This window comes from Rhincodon typus, chromosome 13 (genome assembly GCF_021869965.1).
Source record: "Rhincodon typus isolate 14 chromosome 13, sRhiTyp1.1, whole genome shotgun sequence".
Taxonomy (NCBI): domain Eukaryota; kingdom Metazoa; phylum Chordata; class Chondrichthyes; order Orectolobiformes; family Rhincodontidae; genus Rhincodon; species Rhincodon typus.
In genome coordinates, this window is record NC_063344.1 from 21,316,913 (window position 1) to 21,334,481 (window position 17,569).

Sequence of the window (17,569 nt, forward strand, 5' to 3'; positions counted from 1 at the left end):
CCTGGAATGGGCAGGTTATCTCTTGAGGAAAGGGGTGGCACGGTGGCTCAGTGGTTAGCACTGCAGCCTCACAGCACCAGGGACCGGGGTTTGATTCCACCATAGGGCGACTGTCTGTGCGGAGTTTGCACATTCTCCCTGTGTCTGCGTGGGTTTCCTCCAGGTGCTCCGGTTTCCTCCCACAGTCCAAAGATGTGCAGGCTGGGTGGATTGGCTATGCTAAATTGCCCATAGTGTTCAGGGGTGTGTGGGTTATAGGGGGATGGGTCTGGGTGGGATGCTCCAAGGGTCGGTGTGGACTTGTTGGGCCGAAGGGCCTGTTTCCACACTGTAGGGATTCTATGATTCTATGTTGGAAAGACTAGGCCTGAATTTAGAAAAGTAAGAGACAACTTTTTTGAAAGATGTAGGATCCTGAAGTGTCTTGACAGGGTAGATGTGGAGACGATATTTCATCTTGTGAGAATCTAGAACTCATGGTCATTGTTTAAAATAAAAGGGTCAAGAAATTAAATACATGGGATGAAATTCTCTCGTTCAGATGGTCATTAGTCTTCAGAACTCTTTCCCTGAAAAGATGGTGGAAGCATTGTCTTTGAATCTTTTTAAAATAGAGGTAAATAGCTTCTTGATAAGCTAAGGAGTGAAAGGTTATCAGGATAGGCTAGTTGGGATTTGAGTTACAATCAGATCACACTGGATCACATTAAATGCTAGAACAGACTCCAGGTACTGAATTGCCTACCCTGCTCATTGTTGATATGTATGTAACCTTTAAAGACCACAAATGATCATTGGAATCTCTTCTAGGGTAAAAGTGACATGTATAAGGACAGATTGCACCTGAATTGGAAGGGAACTGATATATTGGCAGAGAGAAAGACAGTAGGAACTGCAGATGCTGGAGAATCTGAGATAACAAGGTGTAGAGCTGGATGAACACAGCAGGCCAAGCAGCATCAGAGGAGCAGGAAAGCTGACGTTTCGGGCCTAGACCCTCTGATGCTGCTTGGCCTGCTGTGTTCATCCAGCTCTATACATTGTTATCTCTATTGGCAGGGAGATTTGCTAGAGCTACTCAGAAGGATTTAAACTAGTATTGGGGAGGGGTGTGGAACCCAGGCAGAGAGCGAGGAAATAGATCAGTCTGAGACTGATAGAAAGGAGCAAATCAAAGAGTCAGGGCAGGTAGGACTGATGCATTAAAAGAAAATGCAGTTTAATGTAAGAGGTCTAACGGGTAAGGCAGATGAACTCAGGGCATGGTTGGGAACACGGGACCACAAACGTGGTTCAGGAATGGACAGAACTGGCAGTTTAGTATTCCAGAGTATAGATGCTATAGGAAGGATAGAATGGGGGCGAGAGAGTAGGGGGCATGGCATTTTTGATAACATCACAGCTGTACTTGGGGAGGATATTCCTGGGAATACATCAAGGGAAGTTATTTGGTTGGAACTGAGAGATAAGAAAGGAATGATCATCTTACTGGGATTGTACTGTAGACCCTCCCCACCCCCAATAATAGTCAGCCGGAAATTGAGAAACAAATTTGTAAGGAGATCTCAGTTATCTGTAAGAATAATAGAGTGGTTATGGTAGGGGATTTTAACTTTCCAAACTTAGACTGGGACTGCCGTAGTGTTAAAGGCTTCGATGGAGAGAAATTTGTTAAGTGTGTACAAGAAAATTTTCTGATTCAGTATGTGGATGTACTTGTTAAAGAAGGTGCAAAACATAAACATGACTTGCTCTTTGGAAATAAGGCAGGGCAGGTGACTGAGGTGTCAGTGAGGGGGCACTTTGGGGCCTGTGACCATAATTCTATTAGTTTTAAAATAATGATGCAAAAGGATAAAGCAGATTTGAAAGTTAAAGTTCTTAATTGGAGGAAGGCCAATTTTGACAGTATTCGGCAGGAACTTTCCAAAGTTGATTGGGGGTGGATGTTTGCAGGTAAAGGGGCTGAAAAAGGGGACGCCTTCAAAATTGAGATAGAGTCCAGGGAACAGTATGTTCCCGTAAGGATGGGAGAATATACTTAAGAAAGAAATCAGGAAGGCAAAATGGGGACATGAGATAGCCTTGGCAAATAGGGTTAAGGAGAATCCAAAGGGATTTTATAAATAAATTAGGGACAAAAGGGTAACTAGGGAGAGAATAGGACCCTTAAAGATTAGCAGGGTCATGTATGTGTGGAACCGCAGAAGATGAGGGAGATACAGAACGAGTATTTTGCATCAGTGTTTACTGTGGAGAAGGATATGGAAGTTATAGAACATGACAAATTAGATAGTGACATCTTGAAAAATGTCCATATTACAGAGGCGGCAGCACTGGACATCTTAAAATGCATAAAGGTGGATAAATCCCTAGGACCTGATCAGATATACCCTAGAACTCAGGGAAGCTAGGGATGTGATTGTTGGGCCCCTTGCCGAGATATTTGTATCATCAATAGCCACAGGTAAGGTGCTGGAGGTTGGCTAAAGTGGTGCCACTATTTAAGAAAGGTGGTAAGGAATAGCCAGGGAACTATAGACTGATGAGCCCAGATATTAATGGTGGACAAGTTGTTGGAAGGAATCTTGAGGGACACGATTTACATGTATTTGGGAAGGCAAGGACTGATTAGGGATAGTCAACATGGCTTTGTCTGTTGGAAGTCATGTCTTATTAACTTGATTGAGATTTTTTGAAGAAGTAAGAAAGAGGATTGATGAGGGCAGAGCAATGGACGTGATCCATATGGACTTCAGTAAGACATTCGACAAGGTTCCTCGTGGTTGGCTGGTTAGCGAGGTTAGATCACATGGAATACAGGGAGAACTAGCCATTTGGATGCAGAACTAACTTGAAGGTAGAAGACAAGGGGTGGTGTGGAATGTTGCTTTTTGGACTGGAGGCCTGTGACCACTGGTGTGCCACATGGATTTTTGCTGAGTCCGCTGCTTTTCGTCATTTATATAAATGATTTGGATATGAAAATAGGAGGAATGGTTAGTAAGTTTGCAGATGACACCAAAATTGGAAATGTAGTGGACAGCGAAGAGGGTTACTTCAGAGTACAGCATGATCTTGATCAGTTGGGTCAATGGGCTAAGGAGTGGCAGATGGAGTTTAATTTAGATAAATGTGAGGTGTTGCATTTTGGAAAGGCAAATCAGGACAGGACTTATACACCTAACGCTAAGGTCCTGTGGAGTGTTACTGAACAAAGAGACCTTGGAGTGCAGGTTCGTAGTTCCTTGAAGGTGGAGTCGCAGGTAGATGGGATAGTGAAGGCAGCATTTGGTGTGCTTGCCTTTATTGGTCAGTGCATTGACTTTATGAATTGGGAGGGTTAGGGTTAGAAATCTAGAAATCTTGCCATCAAATGGCCGTGAATGCTGATATTTTCAAGACTGAGACTGATTAAGTTTGCCAAACAAAATTCATCGAGAGGAATGGAGAAAAAGCAAGTAACTGAAGTTCTGCTGCAGATTGAGTGTGATCTCAATGATTGGAGAATGCAGCTCAAAAGACAGAATGACCACAACCAGTTCCTTTGATATTGGGCCCTTAAACGCAGTAATCAATTTTTCTGAATTTGAACACCACTGAGACAAACACAGGTCTAGGCTTCAACAAAAATTGCTCAGAATACAATAAATACACTTTGATTTTAATTTACTCCTCCATCATTTTTCAATAAAATTATACCCCAAAGCATAATTTAAAAATGTCCCGAAACAACAGTTTCAGGGTTTGTTCACTGAGCTGTGACAATGACATACAGTTTTATTGCCTCTTCAATAGAGTTTAGAAATGAACATGAAACATGGAACCTTGCTGTCTACAAAATTGGGCAAATGTCTCCCTATGTTACAACAGTTATTACAGTCAACAAATACTTTGAAAAGTGTGAAGTACTTTGCATGTCCTGAAGCTATGAACGGCACTATCTAAATGCAAGTTCTTTCATTAAATCCAAAAATTCTAACCTTTCTGCATGTGGTAATTAACTATTACACCATGAAATGACCATGATTAATGTTGAATCATGTTCATTTGGCACATTCCTGTAGAACGATGGTATTGAAACAGAACAGATCAGGTCAGATTATGTTTCACTCTGTGATATTCTTCATGTTGCTGCATTCAAGATATTTGCCAATTTAATGTTCATTAAGTATGATAGCGTTTCATAAGTCCATTAATACCTTAGACTAAAATATCTCCCTCCAAATTCTTAAACCAGATAGGGGAAAGCAAATATTTTGACAAGCAATTCTCATTTTTAACTTGCAACGTTTATAGGGCTCCAGTAGCAAACTGGTTATCTTGCTGAACTGGTGACCAAAGAGACATGGATTTGGAAAATTTAAAACTTAGCTAAATAAATAAGTCTGGAATATAAAGCTAGCATCAGATATGAGGATCAAGAAACCAAATTGTTGTAAAAACTTATCCGGTTTTCTAATTTCCTTTACAGAAGGGAATCTGCCATTTTTACCTAACCGGGCCTACATGCGACTTCAGCCAGCAATATTGCTGGTACTTGTCTGCTATGAGGTGGTATAGCAAGCCATTCAGTTGCACTTAAGGTGCCGCACTACCATCATCTCACAGGCGGTTAAGGATGGGCAGTAAGTTCTGACCTTGCAAAAAACACCTACATCCTGTAAATGAATAAGCCTAATTTCATTGCCACTTTTCTGGTAATTTTTGAAAATAAAACTATTAGACTTAGAATCCCTACAGTGTGGAAACAGGCCCTTCAGCCCAACAAATCCACACCGACTCTCACAGCATCCCACCCACACCCATCCCCCTATAACCCACCTAATCTACACATCCCTGAACACTACGGGCAATTTAGCATGGCCATTCCACCTAGCCTGCGCATCTTTGCATTGTAGGAGGAAACCCGAGCACCCAGAGGAAACCCACACAAACTCAGGGAGAATGTGCAAACTCTGAAAGAAATCACTGAAAGAAATTCTTCTTTTTATACTCTTTACTGATCAGCTTGAGTGGCTGGAGCACTATTTGAAGAGGAGGAAAGCATTTTTCTAGAGTCTGGCCAGTAGTCACATCTCAGTCAATACCCTCCATGAATACAATAACTGATCATTGATTCATATTCTACTGCTGTGTCTTTGCTGCACAAAAACTGAATGCAGTGTTTTCCTACACCCTGTCGTGCCCTGACACATACTGTTGTGGCACAATGATAATGTCCCTGCATCTGAGCCAAGGAGGCCTGGGTTCAAGTGTTACTTGCTTCAAAAGTGTGTAATAACCTCTGAAAAGGTTAATTTCAAGAAAAAATAGATAATCACTAGAAATAAAGAACGGGAGGAAAGAACATGAAATAAATGATCCTGAATATTTCACTCTGTTTCTTCTGAATTCAACCTGCAGCTGCTTTGGGTGTTTTTATCTGGTTAGATCACAGCTTGGAATTACCCAGCAAAAGTAGCAAATTAAAATGCATTATATTATTTTATACATCACAAAGTGAGAGTGGAAGGAGAAATTTAGAGAAAGATTACATTTCCTTTGGATATGCATTTCTAAACTGTAAAGTTTATAATTTATACGTATTTAAATCGTATATTTTGTATCCTTGGTTTTAAAATCAAGACTTATTGTATCACCTTCAAATTGGATTCATTCTTTTCTACAAACAGAAAACTGAGGTACCCATCACCTCCCTAAGTTTTCCGTTCTCCTCCAGCAAATAGACTTTAAAAATCTACCTCAGGCATCACCTTCTACTTTGCCTTGGCCCATCTCCTGCTCTTTCCAACCTTGATGCTCTCCTACACCTGCGGCCTTGAGTTTCTCGTTGATTTTGCACAAAGTTGCCACAGGAACCATTTGACAAATAATCCATGCACTCAGTCAAGTTTCTTTTCTCATTTGGCTTGTGGTTTGGAATTACCCATGACATCAAATTCCCCGTTGGTAGGCACAGAATAAGCACATGCTGAGGTTAAGAATCAAGTGGAGAATAATGTTCTCAGCTTGGGGCCAGACACGGTGGGGGAAACATGCTTGGAATGGCAGCAGTTTCAGAGGCACAAGTTTCATAACTTCTAACAATTTCTTCTATCATTTTCAAATTGCTGCTGGACCCTTATTCTTAATAGGTGGAGGCAGTGGGGTAATGGCAATGTCACTAGACGAGCAATCCATAACCCCAGGACAACATTCTTGCGAATATGGGTTCAAATCTCACCATGGCAGATGGTGAAAATTCAATTTAATAAATTCTGAATTAAAGAGCTGGCCTAATAGTGACATGTGACCAATGTTTTAAAAACCCATTTAGTTCAGTAATGTTCTTTAGGTAAGGAAATCTTACATGATCTGGCCTATACGTGACTCCAGACACTTACTCTTAACTGTCCTCTTGGAAATTAGGGATGGGTAATAAATGTTCACATCCTGTGACTAATGACAAAAAAAAAATTAAGGTAGGGGTAGAGATTCTGGGTAGATATTGAAGGCTGACAGGAAAGCGAAGTTTCCACTTCCATAGGTATTATCGCACTGAATAGGCTTAAGAGGCCAAATGACTTAGACTTGCTCTTCATTCCTATATTTTTATAGTATTTCAAACATTCTGGATCCTGATATTTGTAATTAACTGACCTGGCCTCAAACTATCATGGTCATCCGTTTCGCCATGGGGGAGGAAAATCAAAAACATTGAGGTTTGAAGAGAAGATGAAATAATAAAATGTAGTTCCACATTCAGCGAGATAGGCACATGTATGGCAAAAAAATTGTGAATACCTTCTCCAAATTTCACGAAGAAAGACCAGTTTTGTCTCATTAATGGCAGGCAGCTCCAAGTTTAAGGTTTATCTTAAATGCCACATCCAGCAGGAAATATTTTCATCATGCATTTCTAACAAATTGACTGACGTCTCTACTAACTAGTAATATTTGTAACTGTAACACAGACACAATACGTATATTAGAGAGAAAGGTGTTTTTTTTTCCACTGTGTATGGTCTATCTGGCTGTCAGAAAGTTAAGGTACACCAATTATATCAACACACCTGATGTACTTAATGAATATTCCCAGCGTCTCGACAACCTATTCACAATAACTTTGACCCACCACAAACAGGTCTTTAAGTAAAGTTTAAGCCAATTTAAAAGAATGTTTGGTGATTTTTTTTAAAGTTGTCAAATGGACTTGCATCCCTCAGTTTGCCTCCCACTCCGATTTTGATCCTGTATATCACAGCAAACCAAGAGTAAAATTGTTTCTGTTTTAAATGGACTTGATATAAATTTTAATAATTATTCTAATAATAATACATGTATTCCAGATAAGAATATGCATCTGATACGAGTTATGGAAGAAACTGATCCTGGTCATGTGCTTTTCCAACCACGGCTGTGTATTCCACACTCATTACTCACAACTAGGTGATTTCCAGAGTAATCTAATATACGCTATGTATTCAGTTACAAGATTAGTTAAATGTTGTTTTATTTTGAAAAAACATAAACAGCCTCTAAAACAGTTAATAGTCTACCCTCTATGCTTTTAAATTTGTCCTGTCAAAATGATAAAGGAGATTAAAATCACCAAGACTCCAGCTTTTGTTAATTTCTTCCTTCCATTCATTCTGTCCAGTTTTGCTTATGAGTACAAAATGTAATCAACACTTGCTGTTTTCAGAAAGTTACAGACAGTCGCATGGACTCAATGGCCTTCTTCTATGCTGTGATGCCTCTGACATCCCGAAGCTGATGGGAAAAAAGCTGAAATATTATTTCTAATAAAAACAGAAAGTGTGGGAGAATGTTTCAAGTCCAATATGATTTTTTGTCTCTGATATGTACAGTACTTAGACATTTTTCTAAGTGACAAGATTGCCCGACATTGCTCCAAATTCTGGGTGTCAGACCTAAAATGTTGACTCTGTTTTCTCTCCACTGATGTTGCCAGACCTGCTGAGTTTCTCCTGCACTTTCTGTTTTTATTTCAGATCCCTAACATCTATAGTACTTTGCCTTTATCTGAATTATCATTTGTTAAGCTGCTGCAGCAAACTCAAATTATGAAATGTTTTTCGTGTTAAATAAATGAAACTGTTTCCTGTAGGTCAGGAGTTATTAATCAGAAAACACAGATTTAGGGTAATTAATAAAAGAACAAAGATGAGAGGAAAATACTTCTTACTCAGTGAATTGCAGCAATCGGGAAGATGCTGCCTGAAAAGGTGGTGGAAAAAGATTCAAGAGTAACTTTGAAAGGTAATTGTAGAAATATTTGAAAATGTGGAACATTTGGAAGGATCCAGAGTTCCAGAACTAATTAAATTGCTCCTTGAAAGCATTCATGCAGGCATAATGGGCTGACCTGCCTTTGTCAATGCTGCATTATGCTAAGATTGAGTTAATTCCATCCCCTCACACTATGGATGTCTTCCTCAATACGTCCTTACACAGACATTTATTACCCATCACTATTATCCTCAACCCTTCTGGAAAAATAATTTTAAAATTAATTGAAATTTACAAAAGCTAAAAAGCAAAAAGATGTTAATTATTCAGTTTAATTCTTAACAAGTGTAATTTGAAAAGAAGTGCTGTTAGTTTACATCCTTTTGAAAGCTCAATTGTAGCACTTCCCTTGTATTGTCCTCTCTTATAATTAAATGTCAGCTTGATTCTTTTTGGTTCAGATCCCTCATTCCCAAAACTAATCGACTCTGGGGAGTCAAAGACATTATGTTACTGTATGAGACACCGTATTGTGGATGGCTCCTTATAGCCTGGTGGAACACTAGACCAGGGACAGGAGATGGAGTCTGACATTGGCTAAGACCCTTATTAGCTGCCTGTGAACTGGTCCATGTCTCTACCATGAAGTCGGCAAAATTACGTCTAGGTCAGAGAGTCATAGGGTTAAGTTGAAATGGAATTGAAATGGTCACCTTAGCAAAGAAAATAAGCATTTTTTTTTCCTTACAGCAACCAGAACATACAATGTCATTTTCTAAATGTTTCAGATGGAAAACCCAATTGCATGCTGCCACATAGTTATACTAACACTGGAGTAGCTCAAGGGATCTGGTGCAATTCGAAGTAATGCCTTCTCCTGCCTCACATAAACTAAAACAAGACAATCGGCACCAAATAGGCAACCTTGGTTCATCCCCAAGGAACACCTTTGTAATATTAAAATTTATACAAATAATTTTAATAACGAGAACCAGAAATGAAAACCAAACAAAAATCATGAGTGTCCAATTGGCCAATCAGCTTCTAAAAAGGGGAGAGACAGGTGAACATTGTGTGTGCTGGAAAGCAATTCCAAAATAAAACACAAACTTGCCCATTTCTCATTTGATTAGCATTGTTAGTGTCTTCTGGTATTTCAAATTTACAATATTCAGTCTCGTTTTTCTCCAAGCTTGAAAAATACTCAGAAATAAAACTAATCAGTCAAGCAAATCAACACCTTTGCTGGGAGGCCACATCACAAAGAGCAGAACTTATTAAATAAACACAAACTCTACAGAGAAAATAACAGAAACTCCAAATGACAATGCACTATTTCAGTAAAGCACTTACTGAAATGCTTTTCAGAAACATTCCAGATATCCTCTTTAAATGAAACTCTGACTTCTGCAAACTTCAATAAAATATTTTGTCGGTGAAGCAGTGCATATGCAAATACAAAATGTTATGCTCAATTTGTTAAAGGGTTTAGTATCTCTTACGTGATATAAGAAAATATAACTTACTGTTGAATGTGGGACTCTGGAATGTACTGTAGTGGTGAAAATGAATGCGGCTGAATATTCATCTCATTAGTCCTTGCTTCAAACTTTTGATGAAAAAATATAAAATATAAACAGATGCTTAGATGCACAGAGTAAACTGTATCACTCGACAGGCCTTTACACTTTATTTAAGGCCTGTGTTCATGGGCTGCACCCTTTCTTGGCCTGGCCAATCACAGCTGGCTACTGACTAGGACATCATAACCAACAGACACTGATGATTGGACATCCCATTCCCTCTTCAAGGTCTCTGACAAGGACTGACAACGCTAACAATACTGGTTCCATTGACCACAACTCCAGCATTGAAGTGCTGAATAAGTCAGTCATTAGTAGCATCTTTCATGATATGAAGGTTCATTTGTGACTTGCACAATATTTTGCACGTTATTACTCCGTTAGCTCGAGATGACTGTTCATCCTGTCCATTGACAATCACTAGTTGATGCAGTCTCCGATCAAGGCTTCAACAGATGTGGTGCAAGGACAGCCTGGGGAATTTTGCTGTCAGCTCTGATATTACTAAACCTGCTGCAGTGTGGTTTGCAGCAGTGTCATAGACAGGGGTGCTATTAACACAGTTAAAGCTGATTCCATTACACATTCACGGCCTTGTAAATAAAATCCCTTCCTTTCACTCGAATAGTAGCCCGTAAACCAAGGCCAGCCTGTGGTTTTTGCCACAGTATGATTCAGTTACTAAATTAAAGGTGATTCCTGGAGAGAAAGAGAAGCTAAGTCCAAGTTTGCAATTCAATCAGCCCATTTAGGCACTGCACCCTTGGCAGAAAGGGAATCCTTTATCTGACCTGCCCATAATGCAGTTCAGCAGCTGACAATGCCAGCAAAATGCCATGGGCATGACCAAAACGAAGACACTGAGGATTCAGAGCAAATTCTGGGCAGTCCTGTCATCCAGAAAAATTTCCCTAGCCCATACCAGAGTATCATGGTTATTTAAAACTCTCCTGCTACAACCTCACTGATATTCATAACATCTGCAACTATGAACACTTCAAGAGAGAGAGCAAGGCGGAGAGAATGAAACATTGAAATCCTGAACCAACTCCGGTTCAAGCAGCACTCAGACCGATGGCATCACTTGCTCCTTTATCCACACAGAGTGAGATATGTGATAGCTTCAGCTGTTAGGAGACTTCAGAAATTTTTTGTGCAGTTAGAACAGAACAGTGGAACTGAAATGCATGGATTACAGAGAAAGGCTTGTTTAGGTTTTATGGGAAGGCAATGACCTAGTGGTATTATCACTAAACTTTTAATCCAGAAACTCAGCTAATGTCTGGGCACCTGGGTTCAAATCCCGCCATGGCAGTTGGTGGAATTTGAGTTCAATGAACTATCTGGAATCAAGGTTCTAATGATTACCCTGAAACTATTGTCAGGAAAACCCATCCCATTCATTTATGTTATTTAGGGAAGGGTATCTGTCAGTCATCCTTACCTGGTCTGGCCTACATGGTTGACTGTTAACTGCCCTCTGGGCAAGTAGGGAGGGGCAGTAAATGCTGGCCTAGCCAGAGAAGCCCACATCCTAAGTGTGATTTAAAAAAAATCAAACTTTATAAACACAGCCCACAAAACATGTTTAATTTAATAAATAGGAGCGCAAGTGAATAATCTGCATAACTTTTCCTTTTGGTCTATTTTTCAATGTCTTTGTATGCTTCATAGGGAGGTGGGGATGTAGGGATGTAGTGGTATTGTAACTGGACTAGTAATCCACAGGCCTAGGCTAATGCTCAAGGGTCATACATTCAAAACCCACCACTGCAGCTATGAATAAAATGAATAAAAATCTGGAATTCAAAGCTTTTCCAAGCAATGGTGATCATCGATGGAAATCAAGGGGAAAACTCTCTGCTGGCACATAGGAAGATTGGTTGTGATTTTTGAAGGTCAATCCTTCAGCTCCAGGACATCTCTGAGGAGCTCCTCGGGGTAGTGTCCTAGGCCCAACCATCTTCGGCTGCTTTTTCAACTCCAACAACACTCAAAGTCTGGCAACATCCAGGACAAAGCATCTCACTTGATTGGCACCACACCCACAAATATGCAGTCACTTCACTCACAGTGCTCAGAAGTAGCAGTGTGTGCTATCCAGAAGATGCACTGCAGAAATTCACCAAAGATCTTCAACAGCATCTTCCAAACCCAAAACTAATTCCATCTAGAAGGACAAGGGCAGCAGATACATGGGAACACCACTATCTGCAAGTTCCCCTCCAAAACACTCAACATCTTGACTTGGAAATATATCAGCATACCTTCACCGTCACTGGATCCTAGAATTCCTTCCCCAAGGACATGTGGGTCTGTGTGCAACACATGGACTGTAGTGGCTCATGAAGGCAGCTCACAACTATCTGCTCAAGGCAAATAGGGATGGGCAATAAACACTGGCCAACCAGTGACACCCATTGCACAAGCAAATAATAAAAAAAAGAAACCATTGTTGAAGATTTTTGCAACCCATCTGGTTCACTAATGCTCTTTTAAGAGGGAAAAATTGTTTGGCCTACATGTGAATTGAGACCCACGACAATATGACTGACTCTGAACTAGCCTTTGGAATTGTTGAGCAAGCCATTTACTGTAAATAATTAGACTCTAGGAGATGGCAAGGACTGCAGATGCTGAGAGGCAGAGTCGATAAAATGTGGAGCTGGAGAAGCACAGCAGATCAGACAGTATCAGAGGAGCAAGAAAGTCAATGTTTTAGATCTGGACCCTTCCATCAGGACTAGGGAGACGACAGTGTGGTCAGAAATATATGGGGATGGGGTTGGGCTGGGGGATAGGTATTTGGGGTAGTGACAGATGGATGGAGATATGGGGCTATGTCAGGTCAAGGGGGCGGTATGCGAGGCAGGGCTGGATATGGGACATTAGACTCTAGTTAGGTAAGTGATTACAAACCATCAGCATAACCAAACCCTACAAAGGGTCTTGGGAGATAGTGGTAGATATGTATCATAACATGTCTGAACAGGTTGATTAAACATATTAACAACATGACATATTAAAACTCAAATCCCATTATAAACTTTCCTGTGTGTGCGTGCGCACACGTACACAAACACAGAGCAAAAATTAGATTTTGGGTGAGGAAAACTGGCAGATCAGTGGGTTAGAGATAGTAGGAACTGCAGATGCTAGAGAATCTGAGATAACAAGGTGTAGAGCTGGATGAACATAGCAGGCCAAGCAGCATCAGAGGAGCAGGAAGGCTGACGTTTCGGGCCTAGCCCCTTCATCAGAAATGCCGCTTCGGGCCTAGACCCTTCTGGGTTGCTAAGAGGATCTTGTGATTCTTGTTCTAGTCAAAACATTGCTTTTTTTCAGTCATCTTTCTTTAGCCACTTCCACTGGTTTGCAAGAGACTCATGGTGAAGGTTCACCTTATCAGTTGTTGTCTCTGACTTAACAGTTAAAAGTCAGCACCTACATCAACTGTAAGATGAACTGGTTTTCTTCAGGTTTAAAATGGGTTTTAACTGCAGAGAACAGAGAGATAGCTCCTGAGCTGGTGCAGATCCAAACATTTCCCTCTATATCTTGTATCCAACCCCACGCTGTTCAGTTAACTGACAACCAATCACACAGTTATAGTAGGATAAAAAACTTTTGTCATCGATAAGTGATCACTAGTCCATAGGCCAGTCAACTCCTGGTTGCCACCCAGCTGCATCTGTACACAGAACGCCTCAGTTCCAGTTGGTCTGCAGTCACTTCAAATACTGCTTTTTCAATCAGCTTTTTACACAATGCTTGCCATGAGTGTCAGGTCCCTTTTCAAAACGTATAGCAATCCTTTAAAATACTGGATTCCAAACCATTCTTTCTCATTTCAGCCCAGTTTAATAAGCACAATAAAAAGACATGATATTCATAAAATAAAGGAGATATCAGCATAAAACAAAATTCTCTATCATACAAATGCACTTTTTAAGGGAAAAAGGTATGAACTGTCGCTTAAATTTGTTATAACAAAATAAAACCTTTTGGATGCTGGAGATCAGAAACAAACAAATGCTGGAGAAACTCAGCAGGTCTGGAAGCATCATTTAAGAGAAAACAGGGATAATGTTTCAAATCCTTCTTCAGAACCAAAATCTGCTAGTTGCTAAAAATATATTTTAAGTTGCTTAAATTTCACTGTATTTACTGTGTGCTCTCCTCACCTGTCTGGACTCAAGGTCAGGAGGCTGAGGCAGTAGCTACTAAGCAGGTTCCTCTTTGTCACCACGTATGGCTCAGTTCTTGTTAACAGATAAGACAATTCTCAAATGATCATTCCCTCGTACAGTGGGATGCAACAGCTTGTGTTTCACCACTTCCATGGGTGTACATCTGACTGTGCAGAGCAAGACTCAAAGCCTATCTGCCCGTGTTCTGTGCTGCCAAGAATTATAGACCAACCAACCACCACATCCACATTTTCCCTTCATGACATTTTCTATAACAGGTTTGTGACTAACAGGCAAATACCATGTGGGTCACATAATGAGATGGTCACACTCTCGTCTAGCTCTGGTGCAAGGCTGTTTTAATCAGGGACCAGTTTGGTTGCACCACGACTGTTTCTTTTCAATGTATTCCCCTCCACTGAATGAGGCTGGTCATCATGAGTGAATCCAAATACGAATGCTGGGAGGTCTTTCAACTATTGGGAACAATACAGCAGAGTCCAATTTCATCTTTACTCAATATACATTCACTCTTTAAATTCCAGCATTGGCCAAAGGCAACAGACTGGCTGTGGAGTGACAGGCTGACTTTGATGAAGAACTCAATTTCAACACTCAAAAGTAAAATCTTGGCAAATTATAGGTATTAAACCTGACAGCACTGCTAAGAGTAAGTATCATTACACAAGCTGAATAAAACCAGAAAGAGTCACTCATGGTTTAACCCAACTATCCCAATCAGATGTCAGTGTCAATGAAATGTTACAATGTAATATCCATCAGCAGCCCTGTAAACAGTGTTCTGCTACAGAAAGCCACCAGTTACTCTGGGTTTCTGGTTACTACTGGTCACTGTTTTTTGTTGACTATTTAGTTTCTCTTCCATTCAAGAAGGTGAGGAGTCTGACTCGAGACAGGCCTTATCTTGCTCACCTAGGCCCTACCTGCTTATCTAGGCAGTCTTTATCTAGAAGCCTGAGCTTTGGGAGAGTATTTAATGGGAGCATTTGGGAGAGTCATATATGATGTTGCCCTTATATACTGACAGCAAATGTATTTTTTCATTGAGGATTTGGAAACAGGGACAAGAATTGTGACAGCTTTCCCCTGCCATGCTCAAACAGACCAGAGGCTGGTTGCAGCTCATACCGAGTGTAGCTGTGAACAGCTGAGTATAATCCATGAACTTCCTAATCTGTGTAGAAAGATTTGTTTTGTTATCATGTCTTTACAGGTCTCAGAAAGATTCTGATGTGCTTCACAGTTGGTTAAATACTTCCAGTTGTGGTCACTAGTTCTGTACTGGTGCTTGAACCCACAATTTTCCCACTGACAACAAGTCACTCAGTCCTGCAGCAGCCTATACATTTACATTTAGCAGAAGCAGAAACTGTCAGCACTGGAACAATTTGCTAGAGAAGCTAACAATGTAAAGCATGTTATGCCTTGCTGGGGCAGTGTACTAGAAATCAAGCCCCACTATTCCCAGAGTTGTCACAAAAATTAAGCATTTCATTAAAGTACACAAAGGCCCTAATGTAACTATTGGATGGACCCAGGCTAGCAGAAAGCACGGACCAGTTTCTGACCCTAACAAGAACTATTATTTATTATAAATAAATGATTTTATCACTCCAGGTAAACAACTGAATTCTAAGGATCTTGAGTAGATTTGTAGCTCAGGTTGTGCATGCTATGGTTGGTTCGCTCGCTGAGCTGGTTCATTAGTTTGCAGACGTTTCATTACCCTGCTGGGTAACATCATCAGTGCAACCTCCGATGAAGCGAATACACCACTGCGAAGAAAAATCGGAAATGAGGTAACCAATTCCAACGGACCCCAGCCTATAAATACCAGGCGGGAAAATACAACAGCGCTTCATCAGAGGCTGCACTAATGATGTTACCCAGCAGGGTAATGAAACGTCTGCAAACTAACGAACCAGCTCGGCGAGCAAACCAACCACAGCAACAAGTGAATTATTGACATATAACTCTACAAGTTAAAAATATAACCCTCTTTTTAATCCTTACACACATAAGTAAATAGACGCAGACAAACAAAGAAACATTGGTTTTATCAATGGAGAAAAAAAACACTGGGAATGACAATTCAATAGCACCAATCCACAGTATTCATTGAGATTGCAAGGACTCTCTGTTCTTCCGTCTCCTTTCTCCAAGTTCTTTGAATTTCTTCACAGGAGGCACAGTGTGATTAGTACACTAACTGCAAAGTCTCTCAGTTACTTGTTAAAGGCCACAGCTTACAGCAACTGGTGAGGGAATAATGACTGGTTTTCTTCATATTTCAGGCATTTTACTGCAGAGAGAGAGACAGACAGACAGACCACCACCCCTTCCAGAGGATCAAAGGTTTATCAATGTTTTGTTTACCAAGCTGTCAGCTATCCAGGAACCAGTCAGAGACTTGTCGTCAGGCTGATGATCTTCAACCTCATTTATGGGTCACAATTGCACAAACAAATCTGTAACTTATTGACAGCCAGATCCCACTCAGCATGTACACCCTGGTGACATAATGGTTCTTGTGGCATAGTGGTAGTGCCCCTACATCTGTGTCAAGAGACCTGGATTCACAACTCATCTGCTCCAGAGATGTGTCAAAATGCACCTGAACAGATTGATTAAAAAAACTACACATTTGTAGCAACCATCCACAAAAAGCTTCCCTTCCCCACTGGATGAACAAAATAGCAGTGTAAATACCACACACAATGAGTTTCAGGAACTTATTTTTAAAAGCACAGGAAATTCTTCCACAATCCTTAGTTTTAAAACAATCCTTTTCTCATTTTAGACAACAATAAAAAATGCAGAAGTTAGATGATAATCTTTACAGGCAATAAAATGAACACCAATAGAAATATATATTCACAAGGGGAGAAGAGTGCGGTGTGACACTGTCACATGGACAACAGCAATGTGATATGGGACCATTGACACATATGTAACATATATGGTAATTACTAAAACACTTGTATAAACTATCAAACACTTAACATGAACTTAATAGTTTTTTTGAGATTGAACACCAGTGTGAAGTCATATTGGACTTGAAGTGTTAGCTCTGTTACTCTCGCCACAAACTCTGCAAGATGTGCTGAGTTTCTCCAGCACTTTGTTTTTATTTCAGATCACCAACATCTGCAACATTTTGCTCTTATTATGTGAAGAATCTCAGTTTTTATGATCTTGTCCTGCCATTTCACAATGGATCTTGGTGCTTTTTGTGGAGAAGTTCAGAGCTTTGATGTACTTATAGCTGACCCAGGATCCTGCACAATTCAGCAGCTTGGGAAGGACAGTGGTCGAGTGCAGTTTATTTAATCTTCAGCTCAATGTCGTATTGTTTCCTGATATAATCGTGGTGTTGGCTGTTGATAGAATTTGTATTCCTACAGAACACACTTTCAAGGTGTGAGAATCTTTCTACAGCCTTGTGATTGGTGCTGTGAAGGGTAGTGTCTGGTTCTTTCTCACTTGTGCCTGGTGTTGGTTGAAATGTAACCTCAATATTGAATTTAGAGACCAATATTT

At 40.3% G+C, this 17,569-nt stretch overlaps 1 protein-coding gene across 3 annotated transcripts in view; it reads right to left on the reverse strand.

Annotated features, from left to right (window-relative positions):
• The window catches only part of tp63 (tumor protein p63), a 266,101-nt gene extending 256,185 nt beyond the window's left edge, over window positions 1–9,916 (reverse strand). The window contains exon 1 of one of the 3 annotated variants that reach the window (XM_048604513.1): window positions 9,762–9,914. In XM_048604513.1, coding sequence (XP_048460470.1) covers window positions 9,762–9,823 — 62 coding nt within the window. In that variant the 5' untranslated portion in view covers window positions 9,824–9,914. Of the gene's footprint in view, window positions 1–9,761 lie in introns of all 3 variants that reach the window. The other 2 variants (XM_048604514.1, XM_048604518.1) reach the window with 2 other exon arrangements.
• Window positions 9,917–17,569: the final 7,653 nt, after the last annotated feature.